Source organism: Citrus clementina, unplaced genomic scaffold, assembly GCF_000493195.1.
Source record: "Citrus clementina cultivar Clemenules unplaced genomic scaffold, Citrus_clementina_v1.0 scaffold_6, whole genome shotgun sequence".
NCBI classification, from domain to species: Eukaryota; Viridiplantae; Streptophyta; class Magnoliopsida; order Sapindales; family Rutaceae; genus Citrus; species Citrus x clementina.
In genome coordinates, this window is record NW_006262139.1 from 22,976,093 (window position 1) to 22,994,198 (window position 18,106).

Sequence of the window (18,106 nt, forward strand, 5' to 3'; positions counted from 1 at the left end):
GAATATGAGGTTAATTAATAAAATAAAATAATAAGTTGTGGTTGTTGTATTTATGTTATGTACTCATATGCTGCTTCTTTTGTTTTCGTTATTATTTCTGTTGTTGTTATTATTTTAATTTTCTTTTTATTATTTGTTTTTTTTTGGGGTAATACATCGACTAAACGCAGTTGCTTTTGCAGTAGTTTTGAGTTTTAAAAACAGTAAGCAGTCCCTCAAAGATAACGAGGGATTATGGACGTGGAAATCATTTTCAAAAACGGTTATCTATCCATTATAGGTATATTTAAAAAAATAAGAAATTAAACAGTCTAATCAACCACAGACATGATTTTAAAAAAAAAAAAAATTATCAGGGGGTCAATAAGAGAAGTGAAGGATCTTTAGTTGTTGGTAATCTTAATTTTCTCCTCTTACAATAAAAAAGAAAAAATCTTAATTTCCTCTCTTTCTGCTGCGACGTCTTTTTTTTTTCATTTTTCCTTTTCAACTGGGATTTAAGAAATGAATTTTTGGTAACTGCACAAAACTTGAAAATTGAAATCTAACGTTTGGGCTGGACCCGTGGCCCATGGCAAGACATCTGAGTAAGTAGCCTCTGTTTGTCTCGTTCGTGCGCCTTTAAGAATTAGAGTGGGGCTATCAGCACCCCCTGATATCCTTTTCAAACCCCTTTTCTGTTTATTTCCTCCTCAATTCCTAAAATAGCCTTTATCTGTAATGTTTCCGCAAACAATTTCGACCTCTTTTCAGTTATCACTCTTCAACCACTCCCACTTCAAGTTTCTTCTTTTTATAAGAAAGGTTGTTGATAACAACCCAATATTTTGTATCCCATGCGCTTAATTTATTATGAGGTTTCTATTTGTTTTCGTTTTATACTTTTCAGTTTATGACATTATATTTCAAAATAAATATGTATAAAATACACGCAAGGTTTAGTTATCTCCTAACATTCTAATAACGTTGGTAATTTATGAAAATTTTATAAAATTATCTTTCCTACAAAAATAAATTGTTAAGTGAAAAAAAAAATACTGTATATCAAATTCTTACTCTTTTACCATTGACCTTTTTTTTCCCAAAAAAAAAATTGCAACTTTTAAGTGCTTTAGTGGAGAAAGAGTCAGTGAGAAAAAATCATATATGGATTTAATAAGATAAGATTTTACAGCTAATACAATTCAAGATACAAGGGATAAAATTGTAAATGTATAACAAGAGGGGTTTTATAAGAAAAACACAGGGGTGCCAATAGCATCACTCTAAGAATTAAGACCTCCGTTCAACTCTCGCATTCTTTTCTTTTCTTGTTTTTTTTTTCCCCCCCCCCCCCCCCCCCCCCACACACAAAGACCAAAAAAAAAAAAAAAACCAATTGGATACTAACGAAAAATTAAAAGAAAAACGTTCGATTCGAATGCATTTATTTTTATTTTTTTATAGGAATCAAGTTGAGAGGAAACTATCTTTGAAAATTCTCGATGAAAGAATTACGATTAGTTTAAATTTTGCTCTTAGGGTTCTGCTTGAGTAATTTTTAAATAATTTTATTTATTCAGTCACCTTAGTTTGAATCCTCAATGAGGTAAAGAATTAAAATACTAATTTGGAGTTTGTCCACCCCTCTATCTTTTGAACATAAATAAAATAAGAAAAAAATAAAATATTGGTCTGGATTTTAATAACATGCAATCATAATTATATAGAGATAACTCATCTAAGTTCAATCTAGTTACAAGTAGATCAGTTGCTCCGAAAGTGAACAAAAATAAAGAGATTTTGATAAATATTTTGATTATCTTTGAAACTTTCTTCATAAAATTATGGGTTCAAAATTTAAGAGAAATGTTAGACATAATGAAGCCAATTAACATTCATGAACTAAACATTTATACAGAAACCCTCATGAACTAACACTTGTCCTGTCTCTCCATCCAACAAAAGACACCTCTCACAAGCCCTTATTCGTTGTCAGCATCAACTAAAGCACACGAATGCATGTTTTCATCACCTCATGATCTTTGCTTGCATCTATAAATAATAATTCAGCGGCAAAGCCATGGCCTCATGCACCATTGACTAAATCATGAAGAAGAATAACAATAATGTATCTGGTGCTTTCATCTTCATGGCGTCAGCACTGCTGCTGGCTACTGTAGTGTTTTCTAGGGAACTGCCCGTGCCTGAGGCAGTGACTTGCAATCCCTCGCAGCTGACTCCGTGCCTGCCGGCATTCACATGGACGGCGCCGCCATCAACCGTGTGCTGCAACAGCTTGAGGCAGCAGAGGCCCTGCCTTTGCACTTACCTTAGGAATCCACTCTACAAGCAATATTACGATTCTCCTAATTCCAGAAGGATTGCTGTAACCTGCGGCGTTCCATTTCCTAGGTGTTAATCTTGCTTCTTGCTTAACAATGAGTGTAATGATAATCAATAATGAATAATCAATAATGAATAATCAAAACGAATGAATAATAAAAAAATTTATGTCGTATGTTATGTTCCTACTTCTGTGCATATTTTTTCTTCCGTTTAATTCTTATCTTATATATCTCTTGATTAATTATCTACAAAAACAATAGAGAAACTTTATATGGATTCGGTTTTTTTTTTTTTTAATTTTTATTAGTAACTCACATACCCATTCAAGTTCAAAATTAGAATCTGAACCTAAAAATAATTATCCTTTAGTACTAGAACTAGAACTTAGCATCTAAATATAGATAATCTATTATTTACACGCAGCGCTAGCAATTTCTATCTTTGCAGGGTTGCGATTAGAATTCAATTAGACGCCTTCCTTCTATATAAACCAATTGATTAAAATGAGATAATTTTGAAGAGTAGTGTTTTTCTTTTTCTCCTTAAGATCGAGTTAAAGCCTTCTCAATTATGATATTATATAGCCGTTGAATGTTCTTCTCCTCCACAAATCAATACAAAGTTTTATTCTCAAGAACATCTCATTGGTCATTGCTTCAATCATATCTTATTGAAAAACATTATAGTTTTTTATGATCAAAGTTTATGATTCTCAACTAATTACTTGTTTTGTATTAATGAAACATCAATATCTATATTGTGACTGTTAATGAACCAAAATATATTTGATAGTATAAATGGTCTCCTTTTTTTTTTTTTATTGTTATCTAGTTTCTATCACGGAGGTGTATGCTAATGGCACATTTAAAAATATCAAAATCTAAAATAAAAGGTATTTGATCGGAACAATCAATTTTATGTCTATTAGCGCTCAAATTAACAAGTCATAATCTTCTCATTAAGTGAAGTCCTTGGTATGAAAAAAAAATGCTTTGATTAACACGTTTTGCTAATAATAATAAATATAAGGAGCAAGAACAATGACAAATCATCTACATTGATACTCACACTGTATCATCACTTCATCAACTAATTTTTGTTCATATTTTTTGTATTAGATAAAATCTAAATTAGCGGATTTTTGTAATTGAAAAAAAAAAGGAGAGAAAGTAATCCTCTTGAATTGATGAAATGGTCATGGGAAAGCATTTTATTTTTAAAATAGATTTGTAATTAATGACACTAAATCACGCGATGTTATTTGTTTTTCTTTTACTAATTGTTTGTTAATATTAACTACGTTGGGCCTAATTCGTTGAACATCTAAGCCCAATTGACTCACTAATAGGACATTCCTTGAAGACATGGGCCCACTGGATGCCGACAACTCATACTGAATTGTCATCCACAGCGTTCGTTCAAGTTGAAGGCCACTAAATTACCTATTTGTCCCTGGTTGATTTGTGGAGGAGAAGAACATTCAACGGCTATATAATATTATGATGGAGGGATCGATGGGGTATTAATTCACTAGCAAAACTTTGCCTTGAAAGAGGCATACCAATATTGGGAATTTGAAGGGTTCTTAAATCCTAAATGTTGCTTGTGGAGGCACCCTTTATCAAGATGTGAGTACTGAACTTTCAAATAAATGCCCTAATGGTACTCATAGAGTGAGTCACATCAACTATGATGATTATGATGGGCATAGGCATATGATAAAGGTAGTTGAAAATACCCCTTGGCAAAATTGGTTCAAGGATTCTATTGATAAAGAAAATATGGAAGTTTTGGTGAATAATTATCACCATCAAGTTGTTAAAAGATTAGCCCAAAGATTTTTTCCGATGGCTTTCGCACCTGATGGTTTAATTGAAGGGTTCTATGACCCTGAAGCTTATAATCCTCGAGAGGGTAAGTTCTTAGTAGGACTACAATTTCATTCTGAGCGAATGAGGCTGCCCAGTTCTGAAGAATTTGACTATCCTGGATGTCCAATTGTTTATAAGATAAAATAATGTTTTTATTTTATTTTTATATGTTTTTAATTAATTTTTTTATAATTAATGATACAGCATTGATTAGTTTGAAATAAAACTTCAAGAATTTGTAAAGGCAGTGATTGCTTACCAGAAGAGGATGAATAGGGCATCATATGTGCCCAATTTTATACCTCTAAAGCAGAAAATTGGGAAGAGCAAAGTACTTGTTAAAAGTTTCTCTCCTGCAAAAGATATAAACATCTCAGGCCAAACGGCGCATCCATCAGAAGAATCTGAACTTCAAGCTGTGGCAGAATTTCTTGAGGTAATAAATTAACGTGTTAGTTCGGTGTCTACTTTTGTTATTTTTGCAGTCCGATATTGCGGCTCCAGGTTTCCAGGAATATGAGATGAGTCTAAGGCTGATGCAAATGGGGGCAACAGTTAGAAATTCATCTTCCTACTTGAGAATGAAATTGAATCCGGACAAGAAGTTGCCAGGTAATGTACTTGGAGCAATGTCAACAGGACAATTGTCCAATCTGATGTGTGCTCCCGATTAGTGCTTTGTCACGCTGCTGTTGTCACTTTAATTCAGTCATACATATATGAGTCCCCCCCCCCCCCCCCCCCCCCCCTCTTTAGTTTATGTTTCCCCTTTGAAAGAAATAGTATTGAATTGAAAAGTGCAATTAATTATCGTAATGACTTTTATTCGGATGCTCCATTATCGACATTAATTTCTCCAGAGTATCTATTTGATTTGTTTTATTTTATAAAAGCTCCTTGAAGAGTCAAGCAACTTTATAGTATTCACCGAGTGTTACATATGCTTAATTAATTAAAGAACATGTGTATCACATGATAATAAATAAGTAATCAATTTTGTCAGCTTTATCAATGATTTCCTTTACTTGAATATTGCCTCTAATTGACCCGCACAATGACAAAGATACTGCCTTTAATTTTACAACGTGTATAACGCGCGCGCGGTCACACACACGTTGCTTTGAAAAATTTCTTGTGCTGGAAATGGAATCAAAAGCACTGAAAAATGGAATAGCAAATATTTAGAATTAAATTGATCAATGGCTCCAAAATAAATGTAGTTCACCGTCCATGATTGCGAAACAAGAGTAAAGTCAGGGACTTCGAGATCTTGTCTAACAAATAAATAAGAGTATGCCCGTCACCTTTTACATTTTAATACATTATTTGGAAAATCTAAGTCACAAATTGTATAGGACGGTGAAAATTAAAAGACTGCAAATTTGATTATATCCGGATGTACGCATAATATAAATTATATATATATATATAAATAATATATGTGTGTGTGTGCGTACATTGTTGAAATGTTACTTACCTCTTAAACTTGACTTCTCTAGACACTCCTTAATTTTTTACTAACTTAATGATTTCTTTACTCTTTGATGTTATATCTTAGGATAGAATACAATAGAATTTCTAAGGTTATATAGCAAATGGAAGGGCTAGGGGCATTTATATGATTTCCTAAAACTAGTAGATGGCTATGATTTTGCCATCATAAATTTTGATTAATGGTTGAGATTTATCCTTCCATAATATAATTGTAAATTTTAGAATTTATAAATATTTCTTATTGCATCATTACTTATATCATCGCTTATGTCATCATTATTCTATAATTTCCTATCATAAATATTTTATATTATTATTATTATTTTAAAAAACTTAATTGAAGGGATAAGATGCTTTAATTCACATGCACAATGACAAAGATACTGTCTTTTTTTTTTTTTTTGATACACTGATATATTATAATCATGATATTTTATAATCAAAAATCCGTCGAGACTTGTCCTGAGTAGTAATTTTATTACAACACAGTCCGAATATCAATCCTCACTAACCTGAAAAAAAATTTATCCTCACTATTAATATTAAAGGAAAATCAATCATACCTCAATATAACTTCAATATGAGAAGTCAACTAACTCTCATTATACAAGGAGACAGCGCTAGGACTTGAACCCATGCCCTCAAGGTTGAGGAGGGCATGGGCATGCCAATGGGCTACAAGCCCATTGGCACAAAGATACTGCCTTTAATTACAGAATATTTGCATCACATAATAATAAATAAGTGGTCATCAATTTTATCAATTTCTTGTCATCCCCCTATTTCTTAATGAATTATGTTACTATGCATTTATGTTTATAATTTCTTCATTATAGTCCTCATTCGCTGGCCCTCTTTTTATCAATCCGCCATGCTATTGTTTTCTATAATAAATACCGCAAGTAAAGAAGATGAATGTCAAGAATTTTAAATTAAAGCTTGTCTTTTCTTTTTTTCCCTTCTCTAGTGAGGGAGCTCTCTTTTTTCATTTTTTTTATGTGAACATGCTCTTAAATTATGTGGTTTAAGAGAGTCGGATTTTAATACTTATAGTGTGTGTATTAATTTTGTTTTTGAAAGAAACAAATATTGTCAAGTTTTTAATCTATATATCTTAATTCTTGATCCAATGAGAACTCATCGTTTCCCTCAAATTATTATTTTCTCTGTAAGAACTATATTTAGCAATGAGTTTGTAAATTCTGTTTACGAATTTTTTTATTTCATTTAACTATATTCCATTATATGTAACAATATTTTAATATAAATTATCGAAAACAATAAAAGGTAATAACAATATAACTAGTTAAATAAATATTTATCCTTTTATATAATTTTCTCTAACAATATAACTTTAATTACGTAGAGTTTTATAAGTATTTTAAAGGGGTGTGAAAGGCATTAGTCGATAGCTAAACCAAACAAGTCAATTCCACTTAAAGCTGGCCTAGCTGTTTTTTTAAATAAATTTAATTTTATTTGACTAAAAATATTCTAAATATTAAATTGTTTGATAAATTTTGATAATTATATTTATAAAAAGCATCAACTTTTATCCTATAAATAGTAATTTACTAAACACTCAACAATAACTATAGTTTTTAAGCTGTAGTATCTCAATACTAATTAGACCTTTACTTTATCCCATTATCTAATAAAAGAATGTCAATCAAGATTTAGATACTGTATATTAGCCAAAATATCTCCTACGTCCTTAGTTTTATTTTCGTTCAATTATTAATTTCTATTCCCCTAGTTTATTGACAATCACATCATGCACTTTAATTTAATAAAAATAGCCGTGCACGCATATTTCCATTGTGAAAATTCATTTTAAGTCCAACTTATCACAACACTGAGTGAAGTAATTTACCAACTATTATAGTATCCATGTGGTAAATAGATGTTCGAAATAAAATCTCACTCTTATAGTTAAAAACGTCATATAATGTATCAGTTTACAAAAAAATATATGCTTAAACAAAATTCTAACACATATATTCATTAGTTTAAAATTTGCTAATTACATTGGTATAGTTAAAATTAATCAATGCATGCAGTGTATACGTGGCATATGGTATTACTAAATCGAGCTCGTGGGCAATTTTGAATTTCTGGAAGGATTGGACAAATACAATCCATCGGAGACCATAGCTCTCGCTGCGACGAAGGTGCAACAGATGGACGTGCATGCATAAATACACAAGTCGAGACTCAATACACGACCCCCATAATAAACAGTTGCATGCCGACAACAGAAGTATCGTCATCACCCACCTCACAAGGATCATTAACTAACTGATCTTTTTTTTAATAATTCCACATAACGATCATCAAAGCTTTTAATTACACCATAATCTTTGGTAGGATTAGGCAGATTTCTGGAGTCTTGACTCTTGCCACTATAATTAGATGGGATAGACCTCCCCCATAACAAGCCCGCTCCCAGATAAACCCTTCGCTCGAACCATGTTTGCGGTCAATAATTAAAAGCTAAGGCGAGAATAACTTTTTAGCTCTTGTAAAAACTTGATTTGAAAATTTGATTTCATTTAATTGGTAAATATAAAATGTACATTTTTAAGCTTACGTGCCTGATCTCGTTGATACGAGCGAGGAGGAGGTTTCAAGCGTGTATTAAATTTTTAAAAATATTCAGACAATATTTTCAAACCCCCCACAATGAAAAAGAATTGTTTCTCTTGTTTATCTCTAAAACTTCTATAAATTGAGTATGGCATATTGAATTTATTGAATTTTATAAAACAAACCAAGCGAACTTGATTTATATTTTGTCTACAAAAGTGTTATAACATTTAAACCACAACTACTGAAAAAAATTATAATTATGAAAAAAAAATTAATGATATCTAATAAAATACATAATTCTTAATCAACTTAACTTTCTAAACCACAGCAACAAATACTTATCAAATGCTTTAACATTGTAAACACAACTGTGCAAGTACAATATCAAATAGGACCCTTGCCCCTCTAGCATGTAAATCCAATTCATAAATAACTTTGCTACTTCAGCTGTCCCCACGTCAGCTCCTCCTCGGCTTTGACCTGACTCAGGCACGCCTCCCTTGGATTCAAAGGGTCAAGATAAGCATTAGCCGGCCACGTGTCAATAGTCTCCACGTATTCTTAAAATCCAGGAAACGCGGTCCATGTTCTGTGTCTGTTCGTCACTTCTTTCGAGTTCATTAACGTTACTACGTAGGTACCAATATGCACGTCACATTGCACCATTTAACATTATAATTTCAATACATAAATATTAATTATTTAAAAAAATTTCTATTAACAACCATTTCTAAATTGTACCATTATTAGTGCTTGAAATATAAGAAGGGTAAGCAGAATTTAATAAATTAATAATAAATTAAAAAATTAAATTAAAAAAATTAAATTGTGTGTAATATGGTAACACCATTATAAGTTGTGGCACGCAGACCCTAACACTAGGACGAGGAGTTATTAAACGCGGCGACTGGACTGTGCGCACATGTTCAACTCTCCAGCCATCCAGAATAAACTAATACTAATTAGAAGCAAATCAAACCCTATTCGATTTTGATCTCTCCTCTGATATATATAAATAGAACCCATAGCAGAAGCTTAATTTACATGTGCTAACAGAAGCTAACTAAGCCTTATTTATTAATCAATGGCTGCTCACGATCTCTCTGTGATCCTCCCTCGTGTTCTCATCGTCTCTAGACGCAGCGTCCGCAAAAACAAATTCGTAGATTTTGTTGGTACTCACCCTCTCTCTCAAATTTAATGTGTTTCATATTATATGACATTTTTTTTTTTGCTCTTGTGATCATTTAGATAATTAATTTTCAGGTGAATATCATCTTGATCTTATAGTCGGTTACGGGGCAGTACCAGCTATTGTGCCCCGAGTAAGCGGGGTGCATATGTTACTAGACAGCTTCGAGCCAATTCATGGCGTTCTTCTATGTGAAGGAGAAGATATTGATCCTTCTTTATACGAAGCCGAAACGTCAAATCTTTCACCAGAAGAATTGGAAGAAATCAGGAGATTGCACGCAAGTGATACAGCAATTGATAAAGAAAAGGATTCAATTGAGTTAAGGCTAGCAAAGCTTTGCCTCGAAAGAAACATACCTTATTTGGGAATTTGCAGAGGGTCACAGGTCCTAAACGTTGCATGTGGGGGTACCCTTTACCAGGACATAGAGAAGGAAGTTTCAAGAAAGTGCCCTGAAAATCAGAGGGTTGTGCACATCGATTATGACAATTACGATGGGCATAGACATGTGGTGAAGGTCGTGAAGGATACGCCTTTGCATGATTGGTTTAAGGATTCTCTGGAAGAAGAGAAAATGGAGATTTGGGTTAATAGTTATCATCACCAAGGTGTTAAGAGATTGGCACAACGTTTTGTGCCTATGGCTTTTGCACCTGATGGTTTGATTGAAGGGTTTTATGATCCTGATGCTTATAATCCTGGAGAGGGTAAGTTCATAATGGGGCTTCAGTTTCATCCAGAGCGAATGCGGCGGCCTGATTCTGATGAATTTGATTATCCAGGGTGCCCGTCCGCTTATCAGGTTTTATAATTCTCACCAGTGTGGTTTTTTGATACAATATTGAAAATGTTTATTCCAATTTTATTTATTTGGTTCTTAAATTTGTGCAGGAATTTGTGAAAGCAGTGATCGCTTACCAGAAGAAGCTTAATATTGCAACTGCTGTTCCAAAGCCTCTAAATCTAAACAAAGAAATGGAGAACAAAAGAAGAACAATAGTTCGAAGTTTCTCATTGGCAAGGAATATATACATTACTGGTAATGGGATGAATCCATCAAAAGAATCTGAACTTCAAGCAGGGGCAGAGTTTCTTGAGGTATCCCACAAAATTCTTGATTCAAATTTTCTGATTATTTGTTTGCATTATGTGTTACATAACCTTTTATCTGACTTGTGATATATTATTTCTTGTTTGCAGTCAAACACAGCTCTGAGTTTGCAGCAAGAGAATAGATTGAAGCAAATGGGAGCAACTATTAGAAATGGAAGTTCATATTTGGAGAGATTGAAGTTGAACGAGGAAAGAGAAAGATTAGCCCGGAATGTAATAGGGAAAATGTCAGTGGAGCAGCTATCTGATCTCATGTCTTTTTACTTTACGATGGGCCAGATTTGTTCAGAAGTGCTGGAAAAGAAGCTTCATGGTATTGTCAATAATGACTCCTTATGACAGGGCAGATACGGTCAGAATTGCTGTGAATTAAAGAATGGTTTTGTCAACTAAATTTGTTTTTTTCTTTTTTTACTCCCCTTTTGTCCATGCTTTTGGGTTTCTTGTGTAATCTTTGCTGTGAATTTGATTAGGATTTACACTGAACTTGATGGACAGGTTTCGGTCTTCTGAATGTGATTTCCCTTTTTGTGTATGCGCTTCTATGAGCCACTTTTTGCAAATTGCAAAGTTGGTGAATCATCGAAACTGCAAATTTCTTGTGTGGTTCAATTCAAATATCATTGATACAGGTGCCAGGTTATCGTCTTTTCAATGTGATTTCCAATTTCGTGCGTCTTTATGTGACCCACTTTTTGCAATATTGGTGGTAGTAGGATCAAATTCAAAAGAGTGATTTGATGTTTGGTTTGATACATAATGACAAAGCTTTTTCATTACTTTTCTTGACTTGCATCTATATTTGTAAATGAAGTCAAGATATTATAAGTAAATGAGGATTTGCTTGACAACTCACTCATACACCACAGTCATGAAAGATAAAGTTGATTTATTAGTTGACAACCTACTGCTTTTAGTGTGAATGAGTGGTTTATAGAGACTTAGAGAGCAATTAAATGGATTAACAAACCCTATATATATTAAAAAAAAACACACACACACACACACACACACACAAATGGTTGGATTAACAAACAGCCATGAGGGCCCCCTGCCATTTGGTCGGTGGCACTAAGCCATTCCCTCCACAAGGGGTGGCCAGGGTATCCTCCCAGTGCAGTCAGAGCAGTCCCTTCCAAAAATAACGAGGATGAATACATACTAGTGCGGATGCAGAAAATTGATTCATGTGGGGGCAACATTATGACAATAAATAATAATAAATAAATTTGATCTCAATATCAAAATGCGTAAAAAATTGCCTCATTGAAAGATAATTTTTGCAAAAATTAATATGGAATTAAGAGAAATTTATTTTTAAATGAGATTAATCACCCATACTCCTTTGAGTATAAACATTCATTGCGAATTAAGAAATTCAAGTTATATAATAATAGAAATGATTTAGCTAATCCTAATAGTTCTCTCATTGGAAATTTATCGGTGTTAAAAAAATAACATAAAAACACACACACGTGGGCTAGATTAATGGGCTGCTCGCTATAGATGTATGGTATGGGTCCCTGAGAGGGGCCTTGGCCCTCTAGGTTAAAAAACAAATTTAAAAAGATAAGGTACTGAATTGATATTGCTCATTTCTATTAAAAAAAAATTAAGATTAAGATTCTATTTTAATCTAATCCTTCCTTAACGTTAATTACTGATATGACTAATTCCCTCATTCATAATTTCTAATGCCATTAAATTGAAGTTACAATAATCCACACCCACTTCTTTCCCATGTTTCCATTTTAGTTTCAATAACTGCTTCTACCTAAACTAAGAATTATGGTAAAAGCAAGCAAAGGCGCTTTTCAATCAATTCTTACAACCACCACACGACGAACATAGGGACCGGACCATACCATAGATGAATACATACATACATACATACATACATACATACATATATATATATAATGTATGTATGTATGTATTAATCTAGTTAATTGCAACACATTTTTTGATCCTACGGTGGATGCTTTATGAGCTGCATCGCCAATAAAAAACATAAACATGGTTTACACGCCACTTCATCACTCGGTCATTTATCTCGTGAAACTGCCCGGCGTTGGCTTGACGCGGAAACTGTGATTTGACTCTCAGACCCTTCTTGTTAAAAAAATCTTCAACTCACGTGTAATTTGCGAGCCTTTTAGTCACGCGAATTGATTGCACTTGTCTTGCAGTCCCCGGTCGCCATGCGGTATTAATTTCGACGACTCTCCCTCACGCATCAGCTTCAGAATCCACTGAGATCAGGCCACCGCGTGTTGGCTATGGCAACCAAAAGACTTCGGGGGGTAGGGTTTCAAGGAAATTGAAGTTACCTATTTCTTAAAATGTATTTTTTTAATGTTACATAATAAGTCTACTAATATTACTTTCATAATAAGTTTGCTTTTTATGATGTATCTTAAGCTCAACGCAGGTTTTGTTTTTGTTTTTTAAAAAAATTCATTGGCAGTTGTATGATCCTGCATCAAAAGTTTGACTGCACCAGAAAACTCGAATTCTCAATAGGGATGGTAAAAAAACCCCGTAGACTTGAAGTCTGATTTTTATCGGTTGGGTTTGAATATGGGTAAAAAAATATAAATTAATTTATAAATAAAAATAAAGAGAAATTTAAATAAAAAAGAAAAACTTAAAATATTAAATTAATATTTTTTTAATATTAATACTTGTAATTTATTATGTTGTGTGTACTAATATTTTTGTGTATTGAATTGTTATTCTATTATATATTAGATAATTATCTTTAATTTAATTTTTTATTTTATTTAAAAATTATTTCATAATTGATGAAAAAACCCAGGCTTGGCCCAAGTCTAGGTTTGGACAGGCTTTTGGAAGGCTTGCGATTGTTTTCAATAATGTGGGCTTAAGTCTAAACTTTAAAAAGCTCGACACAATCCCACAAATTGCCAACTCTAATTTCCAATCTCATTTATGAGGTTATGATTGTTCACAAAATCTAAGAGTCTCGGTATTGTTTTTAAATTGATATTTTCTAAAACTAAACATAAGAATAAAAATGATTTTTTTTTGCAATTATTATATTTTGAATTGAAGTAAACATCTAGTATTATTTTTTATATCCTACATTTTAAAATTGAAAACAGTAAAATGTATTCAATAGACACAATTGAAAATAATAAAAATAGTGAATATGTGTTTTGTAATACCATTTTCAAAAACAATCTTTATTAAACATTGAAGTCATAATAAAATGTGTTGCATTTGTTAATAAATATAATAACTTCAATAATAAAAATGTCTTGCACTTGTTATTGTTCTTAGATTAAAATTAAGTCAGGTATTAAAGGATTAAAGTCCTCAAGCATTGTCTCAATTGGTAATTTGGTATTCAAAAAATTAATTAAGATCAAAAGAAACATTACTATATCAATGGAAGCATTTACTCTTAAGAAGATAAAGTTCTATAAGAAATTCTAATCCTCATCCACGGCAGCCATTTGCACCCATGGCAAGCATTAAAAAAAAAAAATCAATGAAATGCTTATATATATAATCATTCTCAAGTGGGACGTCTATATATTTTTTTTTATCGAACACACTGTTAAATTGTACAGTTTAAAAGAGTTGGTTTTTTAATTAACTATAAAACCGTGCAGTTTTAGAGAATTAAAAACTAATTCTTTTAAACCTCACGATTTAAAAGCATGTCCGCATGAAAAAAGAATGAGGAAGCCACACTAAAAAATGACTAGATATATATATAGACATATATACACAGACCAACATCACATTGCTACTAAAACTGCTCTCGATCATCTCAAATCTCAAAATTTAACAGACATGATCATGAATTGATGACAATTTTGCAACTGCTTACTACATTTTTTTACGTATTGTAATTTAAAATAATCGATAAAAGATTAAGAAGATGAGGAATAAATAGATAGCAAATAATACATGGTCAGATATTTAAAATTACAAAAGTAGAAGCCAAAGACCTTACAACAAAATAAAACCAGATGAATAAAACATAACAAAATGACTCAATAATCTATAGAGATTTGTCTCTCTGTAAACAAAGACAAGGAAGTGTTAGATGAACCAAAAAGTAAAAGTAAAAAAATCGTGCTAAAGAAATGAAAAAATTAAATTAAATTAAAAGGAAAAAAAACTACATGTAAAAGATGAAGAAGATGGGAGTTAAAGAAAAGATTTTCTGGTAAGAGAGAGAGAAAAGAAGATTATGAGAGTGCAAGAGAGAAAAGAAGATTGTGAGAGTGCGAGATAACGTGCAGTGGAAGGGAGAGAAGAAGAAGAAGAGATAAAAATATAATTTTATTTGCTGAGCTTTGGAGAATGTATAGTATATTATTTTATAATTTATTTTATAGTTTGTTTTGTCATTTAGAGCATAACTTATTGTGTTTTTATTTTTATTTTTATAATAAATGGGCATTTTATTTGAAAGATTAACTTACGGATAGTATTCTAAAAAGTTTGGATAATCCTCCGATTAAATTAGAAAATCAGAGAATTTAGTTAATACATGATTATAACATCAAGGAATATATCGAAATTTGAAATTCTACCTCACTGGAAATAGTGTTTGTATATTTGAAATAACCCATTATAACTCTGAAAATAATATTTCTGGTGTATGACATATACCATTAACAAATTGAGTAAGGTATAATGAATCCAACTCCACCACCAATGGAGACAAACTAATCTTACTAGCATATATATCTCCCGCAGTTTAACTTGTTTTAACTTTTATTACTATCAAAATAAATTATGTTTCTTATATTTTAGAGTTTGATTTTAAGTTCGGCCCCACCGAACATATATTACACCATTACTATTAAAATGAAAATAAAAACATAGGCTACAAAATAGTACCGAACATGCCTTTTGATTCATCGGTAGACAACGCTCACATCGAAAGTTCATTTGACCAGCCTTTACTTCAATATAACAAACTTAATGTAAACTTCCTACATTTTCTTTTAAAAGCTCGAACCATCAATTTCTTGCAAAAAATGTTACTGAAAAAAAAGAAAAAGAAAAATTTCAATAGTGTATGGTCCGAATTTTAAAATTAAAAAAATGCGTTCATCAATCATCACGAGGAGATAAATATTAATAACGTTATTTTTTCTTTTGTGAATTACTTTTAATGTTTTTAAATATCAAAAACATATTTGTTAATTGCTCATCGCTTCTGGGCTGATCTACGGTCGGGTCTTTTAATTTGCATCCATCTCTCCTTATTAGTTAAGACTTGGAACACCATATCTTACGTTATTACATTCAAAGACGAAATAGAATTTGTGGCCCGGTCGCTACGTTATATTATGTATGAAACCGAGGAAATTGAGGATCCAAATGAACAAGAATTCTTGAATGAATGTTATTGTAGCAGAGGAGTAATTACTCGGTCCACGTAACAAATGAATTACTCTATGAAGTCTGTAATCTCTAGCCAAAAAGTCAAAAATAATGAAACAAACTTCAATTTACCGAAACGCGTGGGGCACCCAAGACTCATGAAAAATGGGAACGACGCTTTGATTCTTTATTAGCCTTCCTCATTGTCAAAAACTGAGCAATTTCTGGCAACCTTGTGTTTTTCTTGTTTTACTCATACGACATTAGCATGCGGCATGTCATGTAATCATTCAACCCACCGCTACATAATAAGCTCTTGCTGCGTCATAAAAATGGTTCGTAACAGAAACTGAAGTGACAAGCGGACGAATAAAACACCGCCTTGCACAGGGATGTGTCACAAGGTTCACCGGTAATTATCCGGTTTAAAGAAAACCAACTAATTTTAGGGATTAATTTTATGTTGCTCCATGATTATTATTAATACATCACCATCAACGCCCAACTTTAATTTAAGTCATCATCATCATCAAACCCATCCCAGTCTCCTTGTCATGTATGGTCAAGTTCAACTGCTGACCATTTTGACCATACAAAGACATTATTGCCCTCAATTAAATGTTACGTCAATGTAAGAAAATAAACATAAATTTATTTTCAAGAAAACAAAGATTTCGTGTAAATGGAAAAACAAAAAAAAGCAAAATTAATAGTTTAATTAATGAAAAAATATATTTTATTTTACGTAAATATAAGGGTAACTTTCATTGCATACTCAAATAAACCGACTACTATTCTACTCCTGGTAATTTAAAAATTCATTACTCCACCTCAACGCAATTAGTTTTCCAGTTAGACTATCAATAATAATTGATTACATACCTACCGTCAATGTCATTAAATGTTAATAAAAAGATAAATATACCCTTGATTTTTTTTTTATTGGATTGATTTTGCAAGAGAATAACATATTCCATTATCCAATTGATATATGGGTAATATCATAGTTATAAACTCTTCCACAAATTATTTTTGTACAAACTGATATAGCATTATATAATTGATTAAATGAAAATATAAAATAATAAAATTATATCATGTGGGCCAAGTGATGTCTTATTTCAACTACTCATGTGATGCTACATCAATTTATATAAGATAGTTTGTACATATATCGTTGCTCTATATATATTTCAAACACCCAATAATTAAAGAAAGGATGGAGCTATTTGAACTTCTCAAATTCATCTCTAAACATATTTTCTAAATAAACCTTAATAGAATTTATTTATTTTCTATAACTTTGAGAATTTAAAAAATAAACCTAAATAGAATTTCTATACCTAATTGTTCTTGATTTGATTTAGAGACTTAACTCAGTTAAATTGAAGAATGTTTGCATCATGCAAAGATAAATTTCAATTAACCATCCTCGGTTATATCCTTTTTCAATCATGAAATCAATTTTTTGGATTGTGATTTGTGCTAAATATTCTTTTTCTAAAAGAGGAGAAGAACTTGTGTGTTCTTAAATATCTCTTCAAAAAGTCAAGAACCAAACTACTTACTTCAAGGATCAACAAGTGCTTTTTGTTTTGCACAAACTCTATGAAATGAAAAATCAAAAGGTAGTTCCATCTTGTCATGCAAGCTTTTCATTAAAAACATCAAAAATATTTTTAATATACCATACATGTAAACTTAAGAAACTATTTTATTTATAAACTTGAATACGATTTCTCTAATCAACTTTTATATTTTAATATCAAATTAAAAAGTTCACATTAGTTTAAATATATGGATGTTAAAATATGAAGTAATTTTGATACTAACATGTCTCTATAATTAATTCCATCAAAGGATATTTTAGTGAAAAAAATGGTTGAATATAAAATAAATTGGTTGGTTAGAAATTTTTTGTTTAAAAAAATGTGGCTACTAAATAAAAAATCAATTTAGTTTTGTAATATTTATTTTTCTGTAAAAATTTATAAGTTATAAGAGGTATTTAACCTAATTAAATTAATCAATTGAGAGGTATGAAGGACTATTATTCTAGTAGTAGAAAAATTAATAGGTTGGGTGTGTATACAGCTATACTCTATACATACAAAACAAATGGGCGTGTATTGACATATTTCAGAAT

The 18,106-nt window shown here is 31.5% G+C and overlaps 2 protein-coding genes across 2 annotated transcripts; both read left to right on the forward strand.

Annotated features, from left to right (window-relative positions):
• Positions 1-2,089: 2,089 nt before the first annotated feature.
• LOC18039178 (non-specific lipid-transfer protein 2) lies at positions 2,090-2,401 on the forward strand. Its single transcript, XM_006430664.2, has one exon. It carries the CDS (start codon positions 2,090-2,092, stop codon positions 2,399-2,401), a length of 312 nt encoding a protein of 103 aa, XP_006430727.1.
• A 6,771-nt stretch (positions 2,402-9,172) lies between these two features.
• On the forward strand, positions 9,173-11,221 carry LOC18039179 (putative glutamine amidotransferase GAT1_2.1). Its single transcript, XM_006430665.2, has 4 exons — positions 9,173-9,457; positions 9,549-10,279; positions 10,369-10,575; positions 10,678-11,221. The coding sequence occupies exons 1-4, from the start codon at positions 9,367-9,369 to the stop codon at positions 10,927-10,929; spliced, it is 1,281 nt and encodes a 426-aa protein (XP_006430728.1). The 5' UTR covers positions 9,173-9,366; the 3' UTR covers positions 10,930-11,221.
• Positions 11,222-18,106: the final 6,885 nt, after the last annotated feature.